This window comes from Podarcis cretensis (assembly GCF_951804945.1).
Source record: "Podarcis cretensis genome assembly, chromosome: 5".
Lineage (NCBI taxonomy): Eukaryota > Metazoa > Chordata > Lepidosauria > Squamata > Lacertidae > Podarcis > Podarcis cretensis.
This window is the reverse complement of record NC_137174.1, coordinates 10547824-10565607: the sequence shown is the minus strand read 5'-3', so window position 1 is coordinate 10565607 and position 17784 is coordinate 10547824. Positions and strand designations below refer to the sequence as shown.

At 44.5% G+C, this 17784-nt stretch overlaps 1 protein-coding gene across 1 annotated transcript in view; it reads left to right on the top strand.

Moving 5' to 3' along the window:
• Positions 1-17784, top strand: part of ANTXRL (ANTXR like) — a 59526-nt gene that overhangs the window by 36308 nt on the left and 5434 nt on the right. The window contains exons 14-17 of the mRNA XM_079975234.1: positions 230-268; positions 2073-2171; positions 5278-5445; positions 7619-7699. Of these exons, the coding sequence (XP_079831360.1) occupies positions 230-268; positions 2073-2171; positions 5278-5445; positions 7619-7699 (387 nt within the window). The remainder of the gene's footprint in view (positions 1-229; positions 269-2072; positions 2172-5277; positions 5446-7618; positions 7700-17784) is intronic.

The following is a 17784-nucleotide window of genomic DNA, read 5'->3' as shown; positions in this document are numbered from 1 at the left end:
CTAAGCCTCTAAGCCGCGTATCTGCTTATCCGATAAGCCGATAAGCCGCTAAAAGCCGCTAATAGCGCTAATCCGATAAGCCGTCAATGGGCTTGCTTCGCAAGATGAAAAAACCGCTAGACGAAGAGACTCGCGGAACGGATTAATTTCGTCTTGCGAGGCACCGCTGTATGCAGATGAGGGACAAAGCTTGCAGGCACTGACAGGCCTGTGTGTGTGTGTGTTTCAGGTCATCAAAGAACCGCCACCGCCACCCCCAATGGAACCTGTAAGTATGTTGTTACTCAAACTGTTACCCTGGAAGTAGCATCATTCGTGTAGGGCAGGGGTCAGCAACCTTTTTCAGCTGTCCGCCGGTCCACTGTCCCTTAGACCATGTGGTGGGCTGGATTATATTCCTATGCCCCACAAATAACCCAGAGATGCATTTTAAATAAAAGCACACATTTTTCTCATGTCAAAACACCAGGCAGGCCCCACAGATAAACCAGAGATGCATTTTAAATAAAAGCACACATTCTACTCATGTAAAAACATGATGATTCCCGGACCATCTGTGGGCCAGATTGAGAAGGCGATTGGGCCACATCCGGCCCCCCACGCCTTAGGTTGCCTACCCCTGCCATAGGGGCTTCTGGGAATGGCAACGAATGGGGCAGGCTAGGTAGGGAGAAGAGTCTCCCATTAATTTAACCAGTAAGTCAGCGATTGCAAACTGAAACTTCCAGTTCTCCGGGAAGGAAAACAACAGGGTTTCCATTTCCTTTCTATGGGGAAAAGAAAGGGCTGTCCAGCTCAGGCTTCCCCAAACTCGGCCCTCCAGATGTTTTTGGACTACAACTCCCATGATCCCTAGCTAGCAGGACCAGTGGTCAGGGGTGATGGGAATTGTAGTCTCAAAACATCTGAAGGGGCGAAGTTGAGGAAGCCTGGTCCAGCTCTACCATTGGAGCTTCCCTCTTTTTTCCCCGTCCCTCAGAAGGAAACAGGAATGGTGTTGTTTTCTTTTCCTTGGGATATTTGAGGTCACACTCGGCTGCCAGCTTCCTTTTGCTTAATGTAGGTTTTTGTTTTTAAGGAAAAGGAAAAGAGGTGCCTTTTCCAACTAGTATCTACATTAGAGATACTCGACACTTTTCCGGCTGGATCTGTTTGGCTGGCGCAGGGTCATGCCAGTTATCCACGCCAGAGCTAGCACACTTAAAACGGAAGAGGAGTCCCAGCAGCGCTAAAAATGTGTAAACGGGAGCGTGGGTGTACGGGTGCAGGCGCTGTTCAGTGTAAATAAGTGTAACATGATGCACATTGGTGCAAAAACACCCGATACAGTGGTACCTCGGGTTAAGTACTTAATTCGTTCCGGAGGTCCGTACTTAACCTGAAACTGTTCTTAACCTGAAGCACCACTTTAGCTGCTGCCGCACCGCCAGAGCCCAATTTCTGTTCTCATCCTGAAGCAAAGTTCTTAACCTGAAGCACTATTTCTGGGTTAGCGGAGTCTGTAACCTGAAGCGTATGTAACCTGAAGCATATGTAACCCAAGGTACCACTGTACAGACTAGTGGAGTTTGAGCTGGCAGTGACAGACCAGGAAAGTCTGAGGGGTAATTTGCTTCCAGATGCAGTAGCATTTTCCCACAAGAAACCATGATCAAAATAATAGTTGTATAACTGGAGCAATGAATAAACAGGAGTTTGCGAGAAATATGGATAGTTTCAAAAGTATATAATAAATAAGGTCATATTTTATTAATGCATTGCCCTTTAGAATATCTAGCGTTATAATCTACAATACAGCTTTAGCATCTAAATGTATTTTTGAAGCTCTCTCTGTATTTGATTACAGATAAATAGCCTTAGCTAAAAAGGCAAAGAGCCCCTCTCTCTTTCTTTTTTTATGCCCTGGAAGGAGCTGCAGCTGGGAAAACAACAAGGTTTCTGTTTGCTGCCAGGCTATGAATGCAGACATGCAAAGCCAAGAATAGAGATTTCAGATGCCTGCTTGTTGACCAAGTTGCTTCCTGAGAATATACACACACAGATCGCTCTCCCTTTCTGTATCTTTCCCACAGGAGTCAGATGACGAAGATGGGTTTCCAAAGAAAAAATGGCCTACAGTGGATGCATCATATTATGGAGGGAGAGGTGTTGGTGGAATCAAAAGAATGGAGGTATTGCACTTGTTCTGAAGCCTGGGTGGGGCTCCTAATTGCGTCTGCAAAACTCCTCACATACACAAGCAAACTGTTTGCATGTGACCATGCACATTCAGATGATCGGTGTTGAGGATGAGTTTAGGACATGCACAATCCAAGCTTAAAGTTTGAGAAACCCTGACTTGGACTATAATTGTACTTGTGTCTAGGAAATCAGAAATCGCCATAATTTGGGGGCTTCAATAAACCATCTGTTAGTGCCAGGCAAGCTGATACATGGGTGTCAACATGGGCAATTCATTAACAACAACAACAACAACAACAACAACAACAACAACTTTTATTTGTATCCCGCCCACCCTGGCTGAAACCGGGCTCAGGACAGCTAACATCAAATATATAACATTGGTATAAAATCAGACAATTATTAAATTACCTCCTAAAAACATGTTGGGATCAAGTTAAAATCTAATTAGATGGCTTTCCGCAGGATTAGGGATGGGAACAGTAAATGCTCATCGGGCCCAACTGTTTACGCTGTTCTTATTGGGCCTGTGAGAATGCTGGGAGGCCTTTTTCATACTAGTTCTTATACAAAAAAAGAAAGGAATTCAGACTGAGCCCTGACCAAAGGCCTGGCCTGGCCAGATTCTCTACTGATGGCCTCAGTGGAGCAATATTGGTGTTATTCCAAATCGTTCCTGGCCCACATGTCACAAACTAATGATTTTATAATAATAATTTTATTATTTTTACTCTGCCCATCTGACTGGGTCACCCTGGCCACTCTGGGTAAACCCCAAACTATTTTGCACTTGGACCCATGAGAAATCCCAAGGTAATCCAGTAGTGACAGGTTTTTCAGGTTTCACAGTTCTACTGAAATCATATAACCAGTGTTTTTTTGGTGTGGTTTTTTTAATGTTTAGGGGTACTGTCATTTTGACTCAAGAACATCACCATTTTATAGTTCAAATCGGGAAAAGTAAATGGACAAAAGTACAAAGAACATGCATTACCTCATATTGCACAGCTGACAGCTCACAGTAACTTCCACATTGGCATGAGGTTGTGTGCACTAACATCTTCCCGAAACTGACCAGTCACAGCCCTAGATTCCAACTCCTCCTTCACACATTAAACGCTCGCTTCTGTCTGAGACTCAGGAAACACTGTGGCAGGAAATGAGGCTGCCATCAGGGGTAGCAACAGAACCGATGAATCACCGTGATAGAGAAGAAACTAAAAAATTTAAAAATTGTAGTTTCTTCTCCCATTAGATTCACAAAATGTTTTAGGGGTACACATACCCCTGCGTCCCCCCAGGAAGAAAGCACTGCATATAACAAAACTAGGATGAGATCACTGTAATTCTTAAAAGTTCAAGGACATAACCAGTTTTAAGCAGATGCGAGTTCATAATTAAAAAATAATACTGAAGTACGGAGGCATAAATGGTATAGAATGAAACTACCCCTGCTCCCATCCCCCCAAAAAATAAATAGAAATTCAATCTGAGATAGAAATTCAAAATTATATATATAATTTTTATTGGTTTTTTAAACATATCATTTTCAACAGTAATTAATCATAGTTTTCCATCTTATTCAAATTTTTGACTTCCATCAATCCTGTCTGAAAATTTTCCAATCTAATCTCTCAGTATGCATTTCTTATCTTCCCTATTACATTTCAAACTCATAACCAATATCTCTATCTTTTTCTACTTTGTAACACTTCGTATATTTCTCCTTACAAAACTTCTTGTAGTCCTACTAGCGTAATTTATTGATTACAATTGCTCTTCAAATAATTCGTATACTTCTTCCAATCTTCTGTAAATCTCTGGTCCCGCAGGTTTCAAATCCTTCCTGTCATTTTGTCCAATTCTGCGTAGTCCATTAATTTCGTCTGCCATTCTTCTTTCATCGGAATTTCTTCTTGTTTCCATTTCTGGGCTAACAATACTCTTGCCGCAGTTGTTGCATATAAAAACAATTTAACATCTTGCCTATTAATGTCCTGACCTATAACACCAAGTAAAAATGCTTCTGGTTTTTTAAAAAAATGTATATTTCAACATCTTTTTCATCTCATTATATATCATTTCCCAGAAGTTCTTTACTTTTTTGCATTCCCACCACATATGATAAAATGTTCCTTCTTTTTCTTTACATTTCCAACATTTATTATTTGTCTTATACATTTTAGCTAATATAACTGGTGTAATATACCATCTATACATCATTTTCATCATATTCTCTTTCAAAGCATTACAGGCTGTAAAGAGATAGAAATTCAAAATGAGAAAAACATAATATGCATGACTTGGGGGGAAATTATGAAAAGTGTTGTTGTTGTTTAGTCGTTTAGTCGTGTCCGACTCTTCGTGACCCCATGGACCAGAGAACGCCAGGCACTCCTGTCTTCCACTGCCTCCCGCAGTTTGGTCAAACTCATGCTGGTAGCTTCGAGAACACTGTCCAACCATGTTGTCCTCTGTCGTCCCCTTCTCCTTGTGCCCTCCATCTTTCCCAACATCAGAGTCTTTTCCAGGGAGTCTTCTCATAAGGTGGCCAAAGTATTGGAGCCTCAGCTTCAGGATCTGTCCTTCCAGTGAGCACTCAGGGCTGATTACCTTAAGAATGGATAGGTTTGATCTTCTTGCAGTCCATGGGACTCTCAAGGGTCTCCTCCAGCAGCATAATTCAAAAGCATCAATTCTTCGGCGATCAGCCTTCTTTATGGTCCAGCTTTCACTTCCATACATCACTACTGGGAAAACCATAGCTTTTACTATACGGACCATGGGTATTGGTAGTGCTGTTAGAAAAATAATAGAAGAGTCTTGTGATAAGACAAAAGAAACTGCATAAACATTTGTGGACTAAAGCCTTGTCAGGTGCATAAGGAAGTCTTATTCTCTTGCACATACAGCTGTGGAGTGGGGGGGCGGAATGTAAAACAGTGGGGTCAGATGGCAGTCAAATTCAAAAACAAGACCTGTGACAATTCATCTGGCTATTTTCCCAGTCAAAATCACAAACACCTCACACACAAAAACCCGATTTCCCACCCGCTAGAGAGAATATCCCATTCCGTTGTATTTTACCTTAATCAGGTGAGATGGGGTGACAAAGGATCGACAGAGGAAGGAGCGAAACTAGAGAAGCCCAAAAATGCCGTCATCAAATTGCCAGAAGAGGAATTTGAGCCCTGGGAACCCAAGCCAAAGAGAGATCACGCCCGGAGGTTGCCGTCCGAAAGGAAATGGTACACTCCCATTAAGGTAACGCACATATTTGATTTTCTTCTAGGTTTTGCCAGACACCCACTCCCAGAATTGAACACCAGAACGGCCACCGTCGTTCTTTGCCATGATCTTCTTAAGGAGCTGCTCTCATGCACGTATTAACTGTAAAGAAAGAAACCAAACCAGTTCTTAATTTTATTAAATTTTTATATGCTGCCCAAGAAGCGGAGAAGTGGGGGGCAGTTTCCAGCAAGATCTCGTGTGATCTTGCCAGAACCTACCACCATTGTTGCTGCTTCGCAGGTGCCACCACGGGATCCAGGCGGTAGCAGGAAGACAATTTCCTGTTTTGCCTCAGGCGGCAAAATGGGGCGGGCTACCTCAGTGCAGAACAGTGATACCACCTTTTTTCTGTGATTGCGAGTTGTTTTCAATTGTTTTAATCTTGTGTTTTGACGCTGTAACCTGCCTTGGGACCTTAGTGTTAAAGGCGGGTGATTACGATTCATAATACAGTCGTACTTTGGTTCTCGAATGCCGTGGTATTCGGACGTTCAGGCGCCCGAATGTCAAAAACCCAGAAGTAAGTGTTCCGGTTTTCAAACGTTTTTTGGAAACCGAACGTCGCTCGCGGCTTCTAGTTGAGTGCAAGAAGTTCCTGCAGCCAATCGGAAGCCGTGCCTTGGTTTTTGAATGGTTTCGGGAGTCGAACGGACTCCCAGAATGGATTAAGTTCGAGAACCAAGGTTCCACTGTAATAATAATATAAAAGTCCCAAGGCAAGACAGTCCAATGCTACAAACAGTCCACTAAAATTATGTGAATATTTGCCTGTTTAATAGGCCCTTGATCTGATTGCCGTGTTGTTAAGATTTCTGGAATATTTTGTTACAATTTTTTCAGAAATGTGAGTAACAGTTGGGATTCCAGCCAAATCTAGGCAATGTGGTTAATGATCAAGGGTGACGGTGTTGCCCTCCAACCACACCTGAGGAACCAATGTTGAAAAATGCTGTTTTGTCCTGCCCAGTATGATTCCTATGCAATAGATTAATCTGTCTGAACTGCTTAGAATGGCTAAAGACCTCAAATGCTGTTTCAAAAGACTGGTGCATCTTAATTCTGTCTTAATTCAAAGTGTTGGTGCTGGCCTTTAAAGCCCTAAACGGCCTCGGCCCAGTATACCTGAAGGAGCGTCTCCACCCCCATCATTCAGCCTGGATGCAATTGTATGCAATTGATTAATTGTATGCAATTGATGAAATTGTATGCAATGGAGGGGGACTGAGCATCGCCCCCTCCCCTCCTGTCTTCAAGACTTACACTCCATCACTGCTGGGACTTCTCTCAAAGCCCAGCTTCGATAGGGACAGTATGATGGGATAGAAAGAAGAGTGTTTCAGGCTGCAGGTAGCAGTGAGATAATAAGGAAACAAAAGGGGTCTTACACGCACAGATCTCTTTCTTGGCTTTAAAATTAGCCCCCCACCCCACCCCATCCACCCAGCCTCTGCTTTAGATGTGAGTGGGTCAGGAATAAACAAGGTTAGCAGCCCCTGTCAAATCCAGTTCATGTTCCCTTGAGTATCCCTGAAAGAGCGTCTCCACCCCCATAGTTCAGCCCGGACACTGAGGTCCAGCTCCGAGGGCCTTCTAGCGGTTCCCTCCCTGTGAGAAGTGAAGCTACAGGGAACCAGACAGAGGGCCTTCTCGGTGGTGGCGCCCGCCCTGTGGAACGCCCTTCTATCAGATGTCAAGGAAATAAACAGCTATCTGACTTTTAGAAGACATCTGAAGGCAGCCCTGTTTAGGGAAGTTTTTAATGTTTGATGTTTTATTCTGTTTATTATTCTGTTAGGAGCCGCCCAGGGTGGCAGGGTATAAATTATTATTATTATTATATTTGCTGTCCCATTTGCCCCAGCTGGACTGATTCCTGATTATTAATTAATTCTTCAAAGGCTACGAGACTTGAAAAGCCAAGTCTGTGACCAGGTACAATAGCAACCCTAAACTCCGAGCCTAAGTTTTAAAGGAAACACAACCCCTTGTTGAACATGCAAGATAAAAATCCTGTTTGGAAGAACCTCTTTCTTGCCTGAATTTCGTTTCAGTTTGCTGGTCCTCATGAAGCTCATTGCTGATATCAAACCAGTCTAGGAAACCTACCATTTCCAATGTCCAATATGTCAGTCATTTCTTATTTCAGGGAAAGCTGGATGCCCTCTGGGCCCTTGTTCGACGAGGCTATGATCAAGTTTCTCTAATGAGACCACAGCCTGGGGATAAGGTAAGGTTTTATAAGTTCCTTGACACGTCACTTCCTTCGTGTCAGAGGCAATGCTTTTCATCTCTCTCTCTGCCTTTTGTGTCCTATCGAATTCCTGTTAAAACTAAACGTTTTCAATCTAAAAGTATCTATTATCATTCTGCATTTGTCTGAACCCCAAAGCCATAACTGGATCCTGTTTTATTATTTAACACGCAATCAACAATATCTTTTTTATATGCCTGTTGTCTTTGTCCATGGAGTTTTCTTGGCAGGGATACTGGAGTGGCTTGCCGGTTCCTGCTCCAGGTAGATCACATTTGGTCAGAACTCTCCACTATGACCTGTCCACCTTGGGTGCCCTGCTCGGCATAGTTCATAGCTTCTTCAAGCCCCTTCGCCACGGCAAGGCAGTGATCCATGAAGGGATCTCTCTTCTCATGAGGTGGAGACTCCAATACTTTGGCCACCTCATGAGAAGAGAAGACTCCCTGGAAAAGACCCTGGAAAAGACCCTGATGTTGGGAAAGATGGAGGGCACAAGGAGAAGGGGACGACAGAGGACGAGATGGTTGGATAGTGTTAGCGAAGCTACCATCATGAGTTGGACCAAACTGCGGGAGGCAGTGGAAGACAGAAGTGCCTGCCGTGCTCGGGTCCGGGGGTCACAAAGAGTCAGACACGACTAAATGAATAAACAACAACAATATCTTCCAGCTGGTTCACAATGAAAAAATAATTAAATACTGCATTCCAAAAGTAAAACAATCAGTTAAGAAAACAGACCAACAAACAAATCACCATTGATACCAAGAAAGGTCCTAAAACAGATAATTGAACAGTTGGTCTATGAGCACTTAGAAAATGCTGTGATTACTAAGCGGCAGCATGTTTCTCTCAAAAACAAGTTATGCCAGATGATTCTCCTTTTTTGATGCAGTTACCAGCTATGTGAATCAGGGGAATGCTGTGGATTTAGTATATCTTGATTTCAGTAAGGCTTTTGACAAAGTCCCCCATGATATTCTGGCAGAGAAGCTGGTAAAATGTGGACTGGATGAGTAACTGTTAGGTGGATTTGTAGCTGGTTAAATGACCGAACCCACAGAGTGGTTCCTCATCGTCCCGGAAAAAAGTGACGAGTGGGGTGCTGCAGGGTTCTGTCCTGGGCCTGTTGTTCAATGTCTTTATACAGTAGTGCCCCGCAAGACGAATGCCTCGCAAGACGAAAAACCCACTAGACGAAAGGGTTTTCCGTTTTTCGAGGCGCTTCGCAAGACGAATTTCCCTATGGGCTTGCTTCGCAAGATGAAAACGTTTTGCGAGTCTTGCGAGCTTTTTCCCTTTTTTCCCCTTTTTCTAAGCCGCTAAGCCGCTAATAGCCACTAAAAGCGCTAATCCGCTAAGCCGCTAATAGGGGTGCTTCGCAAGACGAAAAAACCGCTTGACGAAGAGACTCGCGGAACGGATTATTTTCGTCTTGTGAGGCACCACTGTAACTGACTTGGTCGGAGGAATTGAGTGGATTCTTACCCATTTTGCAAATGTCACCAAACTGGGAGGGATAGCTCATACTGCAGAAGACAGAATTGGGATTCGAGATGACCGTAAGAGATTGGAGAGCTGAGCCCAAACTAACAAAATGAATTTCAATAGGGACAAATGTCAGTTTGTGCACTTAAGCAAGAAGAACCAGGTGTACAAATATAAGATGGTTTGCCTGCATTAACAAAGTATAGTGTCCTGATCAACGTATCATGATATTTAGCTGCTGAGGTGGGGTGAAATAGCACACAATTTTGTTGCCCATAAAAAGGCAGATGGAACGTTATCGGTTATTTGAAGAGGAGTAATACAAAAATTATGGGATGTGGGTGGCACTGTGGGTTAAACCACAGAGCCTAGGACTTGCTGATCAGAAGGTCAGCGGTTCGAATCCCCGCGACGGGGTGAGCTCCCGTTGCTCTGTCCCTGCTCCTGCCAACCTAGCAGTTCGAAAGCACGTCAAAGTGCAAGTAGATAAATAGGTACCGCTCTGGCAGGAAGGTAAACGGCGTTTCCGTGCGCTGCTCTGGTTCGCCAGAAGCGGCTTAGTCATGCCGGCCACATGACCCGGAAGCTGTACGCCGGCTCCCTCGGCCAATAAAGCGAGATGAGCGCCGCAACCCCAGAGTCGGCCACAACTGGACCTAATAGTCAGGGGTCCCTTTAACTTTACCTTTAATACAAAAATTGTGTTATGCTGCACTGCAATGCAGCGCTGTGCCTTCCCTCCCCACCCCTGTCCCTAAAGCACTGTGTGCAGTTGCAGTTATGCCACAATTTTATGACTGTGGCAACAATGAGGCTTCTGGCATAAGGATGGGGGCAGGCTTCCCATGTAAGCTAAAACTCTGTGGGTAGCGGGGGGGGTGGGGGCGGTGGAGAGAAGCTTGCCTTATGGAGCCCTGACCTTGTCCTTCTCAGATCCTCCTTTGATTGGGTTTTCGAAAAGAATCTGCCCTAGTATGCATTTCAGCAAATAACCACACAGGAAATTCCCCAAGCCCTGGTTGACCAAAAACCTCAGCTGAAAAGAGTCAGCATTCATGTTTACTCCAGCCCGGATGGAAAAGCCCGCCATTTGTCTCTGAAAAATGCATGCCCTCTGTTGCTGAACACCATCCCATACACGTCTACTCCCATCGTATTCAATGAGGTTTCTTTTTTTAATAATAAAAACAACAACCAGTGCTAAGTGTGGCCTAGCCACTAATCAGAACCATAGCTGTCAACTTACAGATTTGAAAATAAGGGACCAGCAGCCTCGAAAATAAGGGATCAGCAGCCAAAATAAGGGATTTTGTCTTAGCTTATACAGAAATCCGGCACTCATGGAGGCATGCTGCTTTGGCTGCCACTGACTGTGTTTTGCAGGGGGTTGGACTAGATGATCCTAAGGGTCTACAACTCCAACCAAAGAAGAGGGGCAGACAAAACTGATGAACGACGTCCAGATGGCAAAGCTTACAGGCAGAATTAGAAACCAGAAAGAGGACCTCTTTAATAAAGAACGGGGAAAGTTTATAATTTAGTTGAAAAGCTATTGTCATTGGTAGGATTGACAGAAAACTTGTAGTAAAAATTTGAACTATGGATGGACAAATGATTTATAGAGTTATGAAAGGGACGCAGAGGGGGAAATCACTACATTAAGATGCTGCACGGGTTGGAGGGTATGCTAAGCAGCACATCGGGGCTGCCGTCGTCCTGGCGCGAGGAGCTCCATCGGCCCTTCCCCACCTGAGAGGGAGGGAGAGAGACTTGCCCATGCCGCCCACGAGCCCAGCATGAAGTGGTTGCAGCGCCGCCGCGGCCACTGAAGCGCCGCCCTTCTGCGTCCCTCCCCATCCCCTCCTCTTCCTCCTCCCTCAGGCCGCTTCCTCAACCGCCGCTGCCGCCTCTGGCTTCCCCTGGCAGCACGGCGGAAGTCTCACAAGAGAGGGGCTGCCTGCCTGCCCGCCGCCACCCATCTCACAACGTGCCCCTGAGGGGGAAAAGGGAGAGATGGAGACGTGGCAGCTCGTGCACGTGCTCTCTCTCACGGTGGAGGACCCCGAGCCGCTGCTTCCCTCCTGAGCCGGGCGAGCATGAAACCCACGAAATTTAAGGGACAGCATCAATCCGGGACAGCAGCGGGACACGGCACTGGGATAAGGGAGTTTCCCACCAAATAAGGGATGGTTGACAGCTATGATCAGAACTGGTCCTGGGCTGCATCAATAGGAGTATTGCATCTAGATCAAGGGAAGTAATAGTGCCACTGTATTCTGCTCTGGTCAGACCTCACCTGGAGTACTGTGTCCAGTTCTGGGCACCACAGTTCAAGAAGGACACTGACAAACTGGAACGTGTCCAGAGGAGGGCAACCAAAATGGTCAAAGGCCTGGAAACGATGCCTTATGAGGAACGGCTAAGGGAGCTGGGCATGTTTAGCCTGGAGAAGAGGAGGTTAAGGGGTGATATGATAGCCATGTTCAAATATATAAAAGGATGTCACATAGAGGAGGGAGAAAGGTTGTTTTCTGCTGCTCCAGAGAAGCGGACACGGAGCAATGGTTCCAAACTACAAGAAAGAAGATTCCACCTAAACATTAGGAAGAACTTCCTGACAGCAAGAGCTGTTCGACAGTGGAATTTGCTGCCAAGGAGTGTGGTGGAGTCTCCTTCTTTGGAGGTCTTTAAGCAAAGGCTTGACAACCATATGTCAGGAGTGCTCTGATGGTGTTTCCTGCTTGGCAGGGGGTTGGACTCGATGGCCCTTGTGGTCTCTTCCAACTCTATGATTCTATGATTCTATGGTCCCACAATTAGGAAAAGTGAACTGGTATTCAAGAAGCGACAGCAGAGGAGGGCTGGAGCTGAGGGGGAATTACTGCCCAATGTTATGTGCTCCTCCCTTCACTAGCCATATCGCCAGGTTATGTTCCTGGTTAGGAACGCAAGAGGAATCCTGATAGATGAGACCAATGACCCCTCTAGGCTGGCATCTGGATTACAACAGCCTTTGAGGGCTTTGCGGGGCAAACAGAGGAGATTCCATTTATACGACTGCTAGCAGTTGGGTGAATGAATAAATAATGGAATAATAGAATTGTAGGGTTGGAAAAGACCCTGAGGGTCATCTGATCCAACCCCCCTACAATGCAGGAATCTCAACTGAAGCATCCATGGTAGATGGCCATCCAAACTATATACCAATAAAGTGAGATGAGCGCCGCAACCCCAGAGTCGGCCATGACTGGACCTAACGGTTGGGTTCCCTTTACCTAATACGTACAAGCGTTTACAATTTAAGTGAATTAAATAGCTGTACTTAACAACCTTTGCTTAAAAACCTCCCAAGGAAGGAGAGTTCACCACCTTCTGATGGGGACTGTTCCACTGTTGAACAGCTCTTACCATCAGAAAGGTCTTCCTGTCGTTTAGTCGGAATCCCCTTCCTTGTAACTTGGAACCATTGTAACTCCAAAGCAGGAGAAAACGAGCTTGCTCCATCTTCCATGGGACAGCCCTTTAGATATTTGAAGATGGCTTTTAAAAGAAAATAGAAGGAGCAGATGGGAGCGCAGTGGAGGGGCAAACAAGTTCAAGGTCCATATTCACATAGCACTGTAGCATTCCTGGTCAAGGACTAGCGTGTGCTTTTTATTTTATATATATATATATATAATTTTTATTAATTTCAACATACCAATTATTATACATTCCACAGAACTTCACATCTTACACAATCTTTTTGGACTTCCATCAGCACCTCTGATGATCCACCATTTTTATCATTTCTTCTCCATTTCTTAAATTCCTATTGCCTTTAATTATCTTAACTCACAATCCACCTCTTTAACCATTTTTGCAATAATTCAAATAATTTACCTCACAAAACTTCTTGCAAACCTACAAACGTAATCTGGTCATCACAATTACTTTTCAAATAATCCGTAAATTTACACCAGTCTTCTGTGAATCTCTGGTCCCGCAGGTTTCGAATTCTTCCGGTTAGTTTATCCAATTCTGCATAGTCCATCAATTTCATCCTCCATTCTTCTTTTATCGGTAATTCTTCTTGCTTCCATTTTTGTGCCAATAATATTCTCGCTGCCGTCATTGCATATAAAAACAACTTACAATCCTTTCTGTTTATATCATCTCCTACAATGCCAAATAAAAATGCTTCTAGTTTCTTAATAAATGTATATTTCAACATTTTTTTCATCTCATTATATATCATCACCCAGAAGTTTTTCACCTTTTTACATTCCCACCACATATGATAAAATGTTCCCTTTTTCTTTGCATTTCCAACATTTATTGCTAACCTCATACATTTTAGCTAATTTAATGGGTGCGTGCTTTTTATTTTTAAAAGCCATCCAGGTACAGTGGTGCCCCACAAGACGAACGCCTCGCAAGACGGAAAACCCGCTAGACGAAAGGGTTTTCCGTTTTGGAGGCGCTTCGCAAAACGAATTTCCCTATGGGCTTGCTTCGCAAGACGAAAATGTCTTGCGAGTTCCTGCGGGGTTTTTTCCTCCCCCCCCCCTTTTTCTAAGCCGCTAAGCCGCTTATCAGCTGATCTGCAAAGCCGATAAGCCACTAAAAGCCGCTAAGCCGTCAATGGGCTTGCTTTGCAAGACGAAAAAACCGCTAGACGAAGAGACTCGCGGAACGGATTAATTTCGTCTTGCGAGGCACCACTGTAAAATCGTCACTTGCGTAAAGGGCACATCATTTAGTTGAGCTCTGAGAAAAGAAGGCACAAAGCCCATATCCTTTCCCCTCTGCTTGACCCCAGTATCTGATTGAGAGTCATGGCTAATATCTGTAGAATAAATCTGTGAATTTATCTAATTTTCCATGAGTTTGTGAGTCACATGTGACCAGCTTGTTTCCCTGTTACTGCCACGCAGTTCCTGCGGGGTTTCTGATCCCGCGAGTGTCTCCTGCTGTTTTTGAAAATGACAACATTCTGGATATAATAGTTAATTCGCTGGGGAGAGCTTTGCATAGCCTCATTGCTCTCTTTCAGTGCTTCCTAGACTAGACTTTTGTTGCCATGACAAGTGACTTGTATGCCTCCCAGCTTGATGCACATGCTTAATATCAGTGACACTGTCTTAATGTTTCCTGATGTTTGCTGACTGTGATTTCTGGGTGTCCTAGTCTAGGGGTAGAGCACTTCAATGATATAAAGCAATTAGGTCCAGAAGTATAATAGCTAGATGACTGCAGTCAACAAATCAGTTTTGGGCGTAGGCCAGTCTAATAGGATCTGTGTTTTGGATGCTCAAGAATCTGGAGTGTTCCATTCTCAGACCAGGCATTGTTTGGTTCCTTACCCAGAATGGATGGAAGTGTTTCATAGGTGAGGAACCATGGAATTGTAGAGTTAGAAGGGACCCCCAGAACCATCTAGTCCCCCCCCCCCGCAATGCAAAAGCAGATCATTTGCTGGTCATAAATGAATTGAGTGATTTGCCAAAGAGCACCATGGGCTTGTAACATAGCTGAAAATCTGCCTCTTATGCCCCATACCCCTCGAGTTTTCAAGTATATTCTCTGCTGCTTCAAGCAAGGCATTGTTGTTTTTTCATTTAAGGATGAAACCCCACCCAGTGTGGAAGGAGAGGATGGTGAGAAGATTCAAGGACAATCAAAGAAACATTTAAACACAGTGGTGCCCCGCAAGACGAATGCCTCGCAAGACGAAAAACTCGCTAGACGAAAGAGTTTTCCGTTTTTTGAGCCGTTCCGCAAGATGAATTTCCCTATGGGCTTGCTTCGCAAGACGAAACGTCTTGCGAGTTCTTGCGAGTTTGTTTCCTTTTTATTAAAGCCGCTAAGCCGTTAATAGCCGCTAAGCCGTTAGTAGCCGCTAAGCCGCTAATAGCCGTGCTTCGCAAGACAAAAAAACCGCAAGCCGAAGAGACTCGCGGAACGGATTAATTTCGTCTTGCGAGGCAGGCACCACTGCATTTCAGTGTAGTGTAGTACAGTGACAATTTTTTTTTTTAATTTGCAGAATATAGACCAGGGTTCAGCAACCTTTTTCAGCCGTGGGCTGGTCCACCGTCCTTCAGACCATGTGGGGGGCCGGACTATATTTTTTTTTGGGGGGGGGGAATGAACGAAATCCTATGCCCCACAAATAACCCAGAGATGCCTTTGAAATAAAAGCACACATTCTCCTCATGTAAAAACACCAGGCAGGCCCCACAAACAACCCAGAGATGCATTTGAAATAAAAGGACACATTCTACTCATTGTAAAAACACGCTGATTCCCGGGCCATCCGCGGGCCGGATTGAGAAGGCGATTGGGCCGCATCCGGCCCCTGGGCCTTAGGTTGCCTACCCCTGATATAGACATATTTTCAAGACGAGAGCAAGATTATCAAGTGATACGGAGGACAATCCTAGTTGTGTTTTCCGATGTATTTCTAATCGGTAAAAAAATTGGTGTGCTGCGAGCAAATTTTTATGGCCCAGAGAACAAAGTTTGAGAACCACTGGCATACCATACTGAAGATGACTTCTCAGCCCAAGCCCTCCTAATGATTTTACCCAGTAGTTTCAAATTGCATGGGTGGCAAAAAAATAAAAATAAATTGAACCTTGTGGCACATCATAGACTCTCCTTCCATCACTACCCCCTGAGAACCGCCAAGGTTCAGTCGCTTGAATCATCCATGCCGATAGATTTCAGAAATATTACTAGAAAATTATTTTTAAGACCTGAAGCTGTATGACGTTTTTGACAAAAAATATGGACAGTACTGAGCTGAGGACAAACTTCCGCAAAAAACCCATCACCCAGTTTGATGCTAATAATTCATGTTCTGAGGCTCACCACTTCTGTGATCTGAATAACTGGAGCGTCTGATCCTCTGAGACAGTCCAGCTTATAAAATAATTAACAAAAAATAATTTTCAGGGATGTGTGGATTCTAAAATGTTTTATTAAATATGTGAAGCAACTGCCTTTTTTCAGTGCAAATGTCAGTTGATTTTGCGCACGTGGGAAAAGATTTGGTTAATTACAGATCTATAAAAGCACTCCCATTTTTTTGTTTCCTCTGATAAATCGTACTGCGTAACTGCACTTACCATTTAGCAGAAGCCCAGTTATAGAAACTGTTATTTTTTCTACCTTTTCAGCTGTGAAGAGTTGGGTTAGAGAAAGCAGGCATGACTGAAAAACACACTACTGTCTTTTAAGTTGCAGCTGTTTAAATCTCCCTTTTGATTAACACTGAGGCAAAAACTGATTTCTAAACCCAAGGCTATATTTCTTGCAAGCTGCAAACTGGTGTGAGTTAACCCAGGCATACATTAAGTGACCAACTGCGCCAGTGGCTTCCTCATTTCCAGCTCTGCTCTCTATGATAATCAGTAAAATACCACGGGAAGCAAGGGAGGTTTTTTAATCGGCCGTGACAGCCAGCCCATGGCTTTTAGCAAGCATCAATTTCCTTAAAGCGCAACCTCCAATACAGGCAATCTAGTTAACATGAATTGCCAGTGATCAACTTTATTCCAAGTCCGTCTATCTTAACAATAAATCTCATCACCTTCTTTTCTGCTTTGCTGGCACCACAAGCCAGACAGAGCCCACCCAGCAAGGACCTGCCCATCAGAAAGAATAACCTCCCGGACTTCATTGTGTTGGTATCATCAGTTGACAGATATGAGATGCGTTTGCCAAGTGCCCGGGGCTGCTAACTTAGAGCAGAGAGGCGCATGTTGCTTGCGTCCGAAGCAGCGTCTCCTCAGCAAGTTCCTACAGAGACGGGCAGTGTGAAGTATTTCTAAACCAGAGGCCTCGCAGTTCAGGGCACAGAAACTGAAAAATGCGGAGACGGGCATCCATTCAGTTGTTGTTGTTGTTGTTGTTGTTGAGTCGTTTAGTCGTGTCCGACTCTTTGTGACCTCATGGACCAGAGCACGCCAGGCACTCCTGTCTTCCACTGCCTCCCGCAGTTTGGTCAAACCCATGTTCGTAGCTTCAAGAACACTGTCCAACCATCTCGTCCTCTGTGGTCCCCTTCTCCTTGTGCCCTCCATCTTTCCCAACATCAGGGTCTTTTCCAGGGAGTCTTCTCTTCTCATGAGGTGGCCAAAGTATTGGAGTCTCAGCTTCAGGAACTGTCCTTCCAGTGAGCACTCAGGGCTTATTTCCTTCAGAATGGAGAGGTTTGATCTTCTTGCAGTCCATGGGACTCTCAAGAGTCTCCTCCAGCACCATAATTCAAAAGCATCAATTCTTCGGCGATCAGCCTTCTTTATGGTCCAGCTCTCACTTCCATACATCACTACTGGGAAAACCATAGCTTTAACTATACGGACCTTTGTTGGCAAGGTATCCATTCAGTAAGCCGCTCTAAATGTTACTGCTGCAAAGTGGCATTCCTGAGATCAAGCCGTCAAATCTTTACAGACAAGCCCTGTCTTTTTCAGATATATATATATTTTTATGTGACGGGCCTCGTGTGGCCACCCTAGTTCCATTTTGACTGGGAAAGCTTCCGGTTATTGTTTTCTTTTGTTTTTATTTATTCATATCTCGCC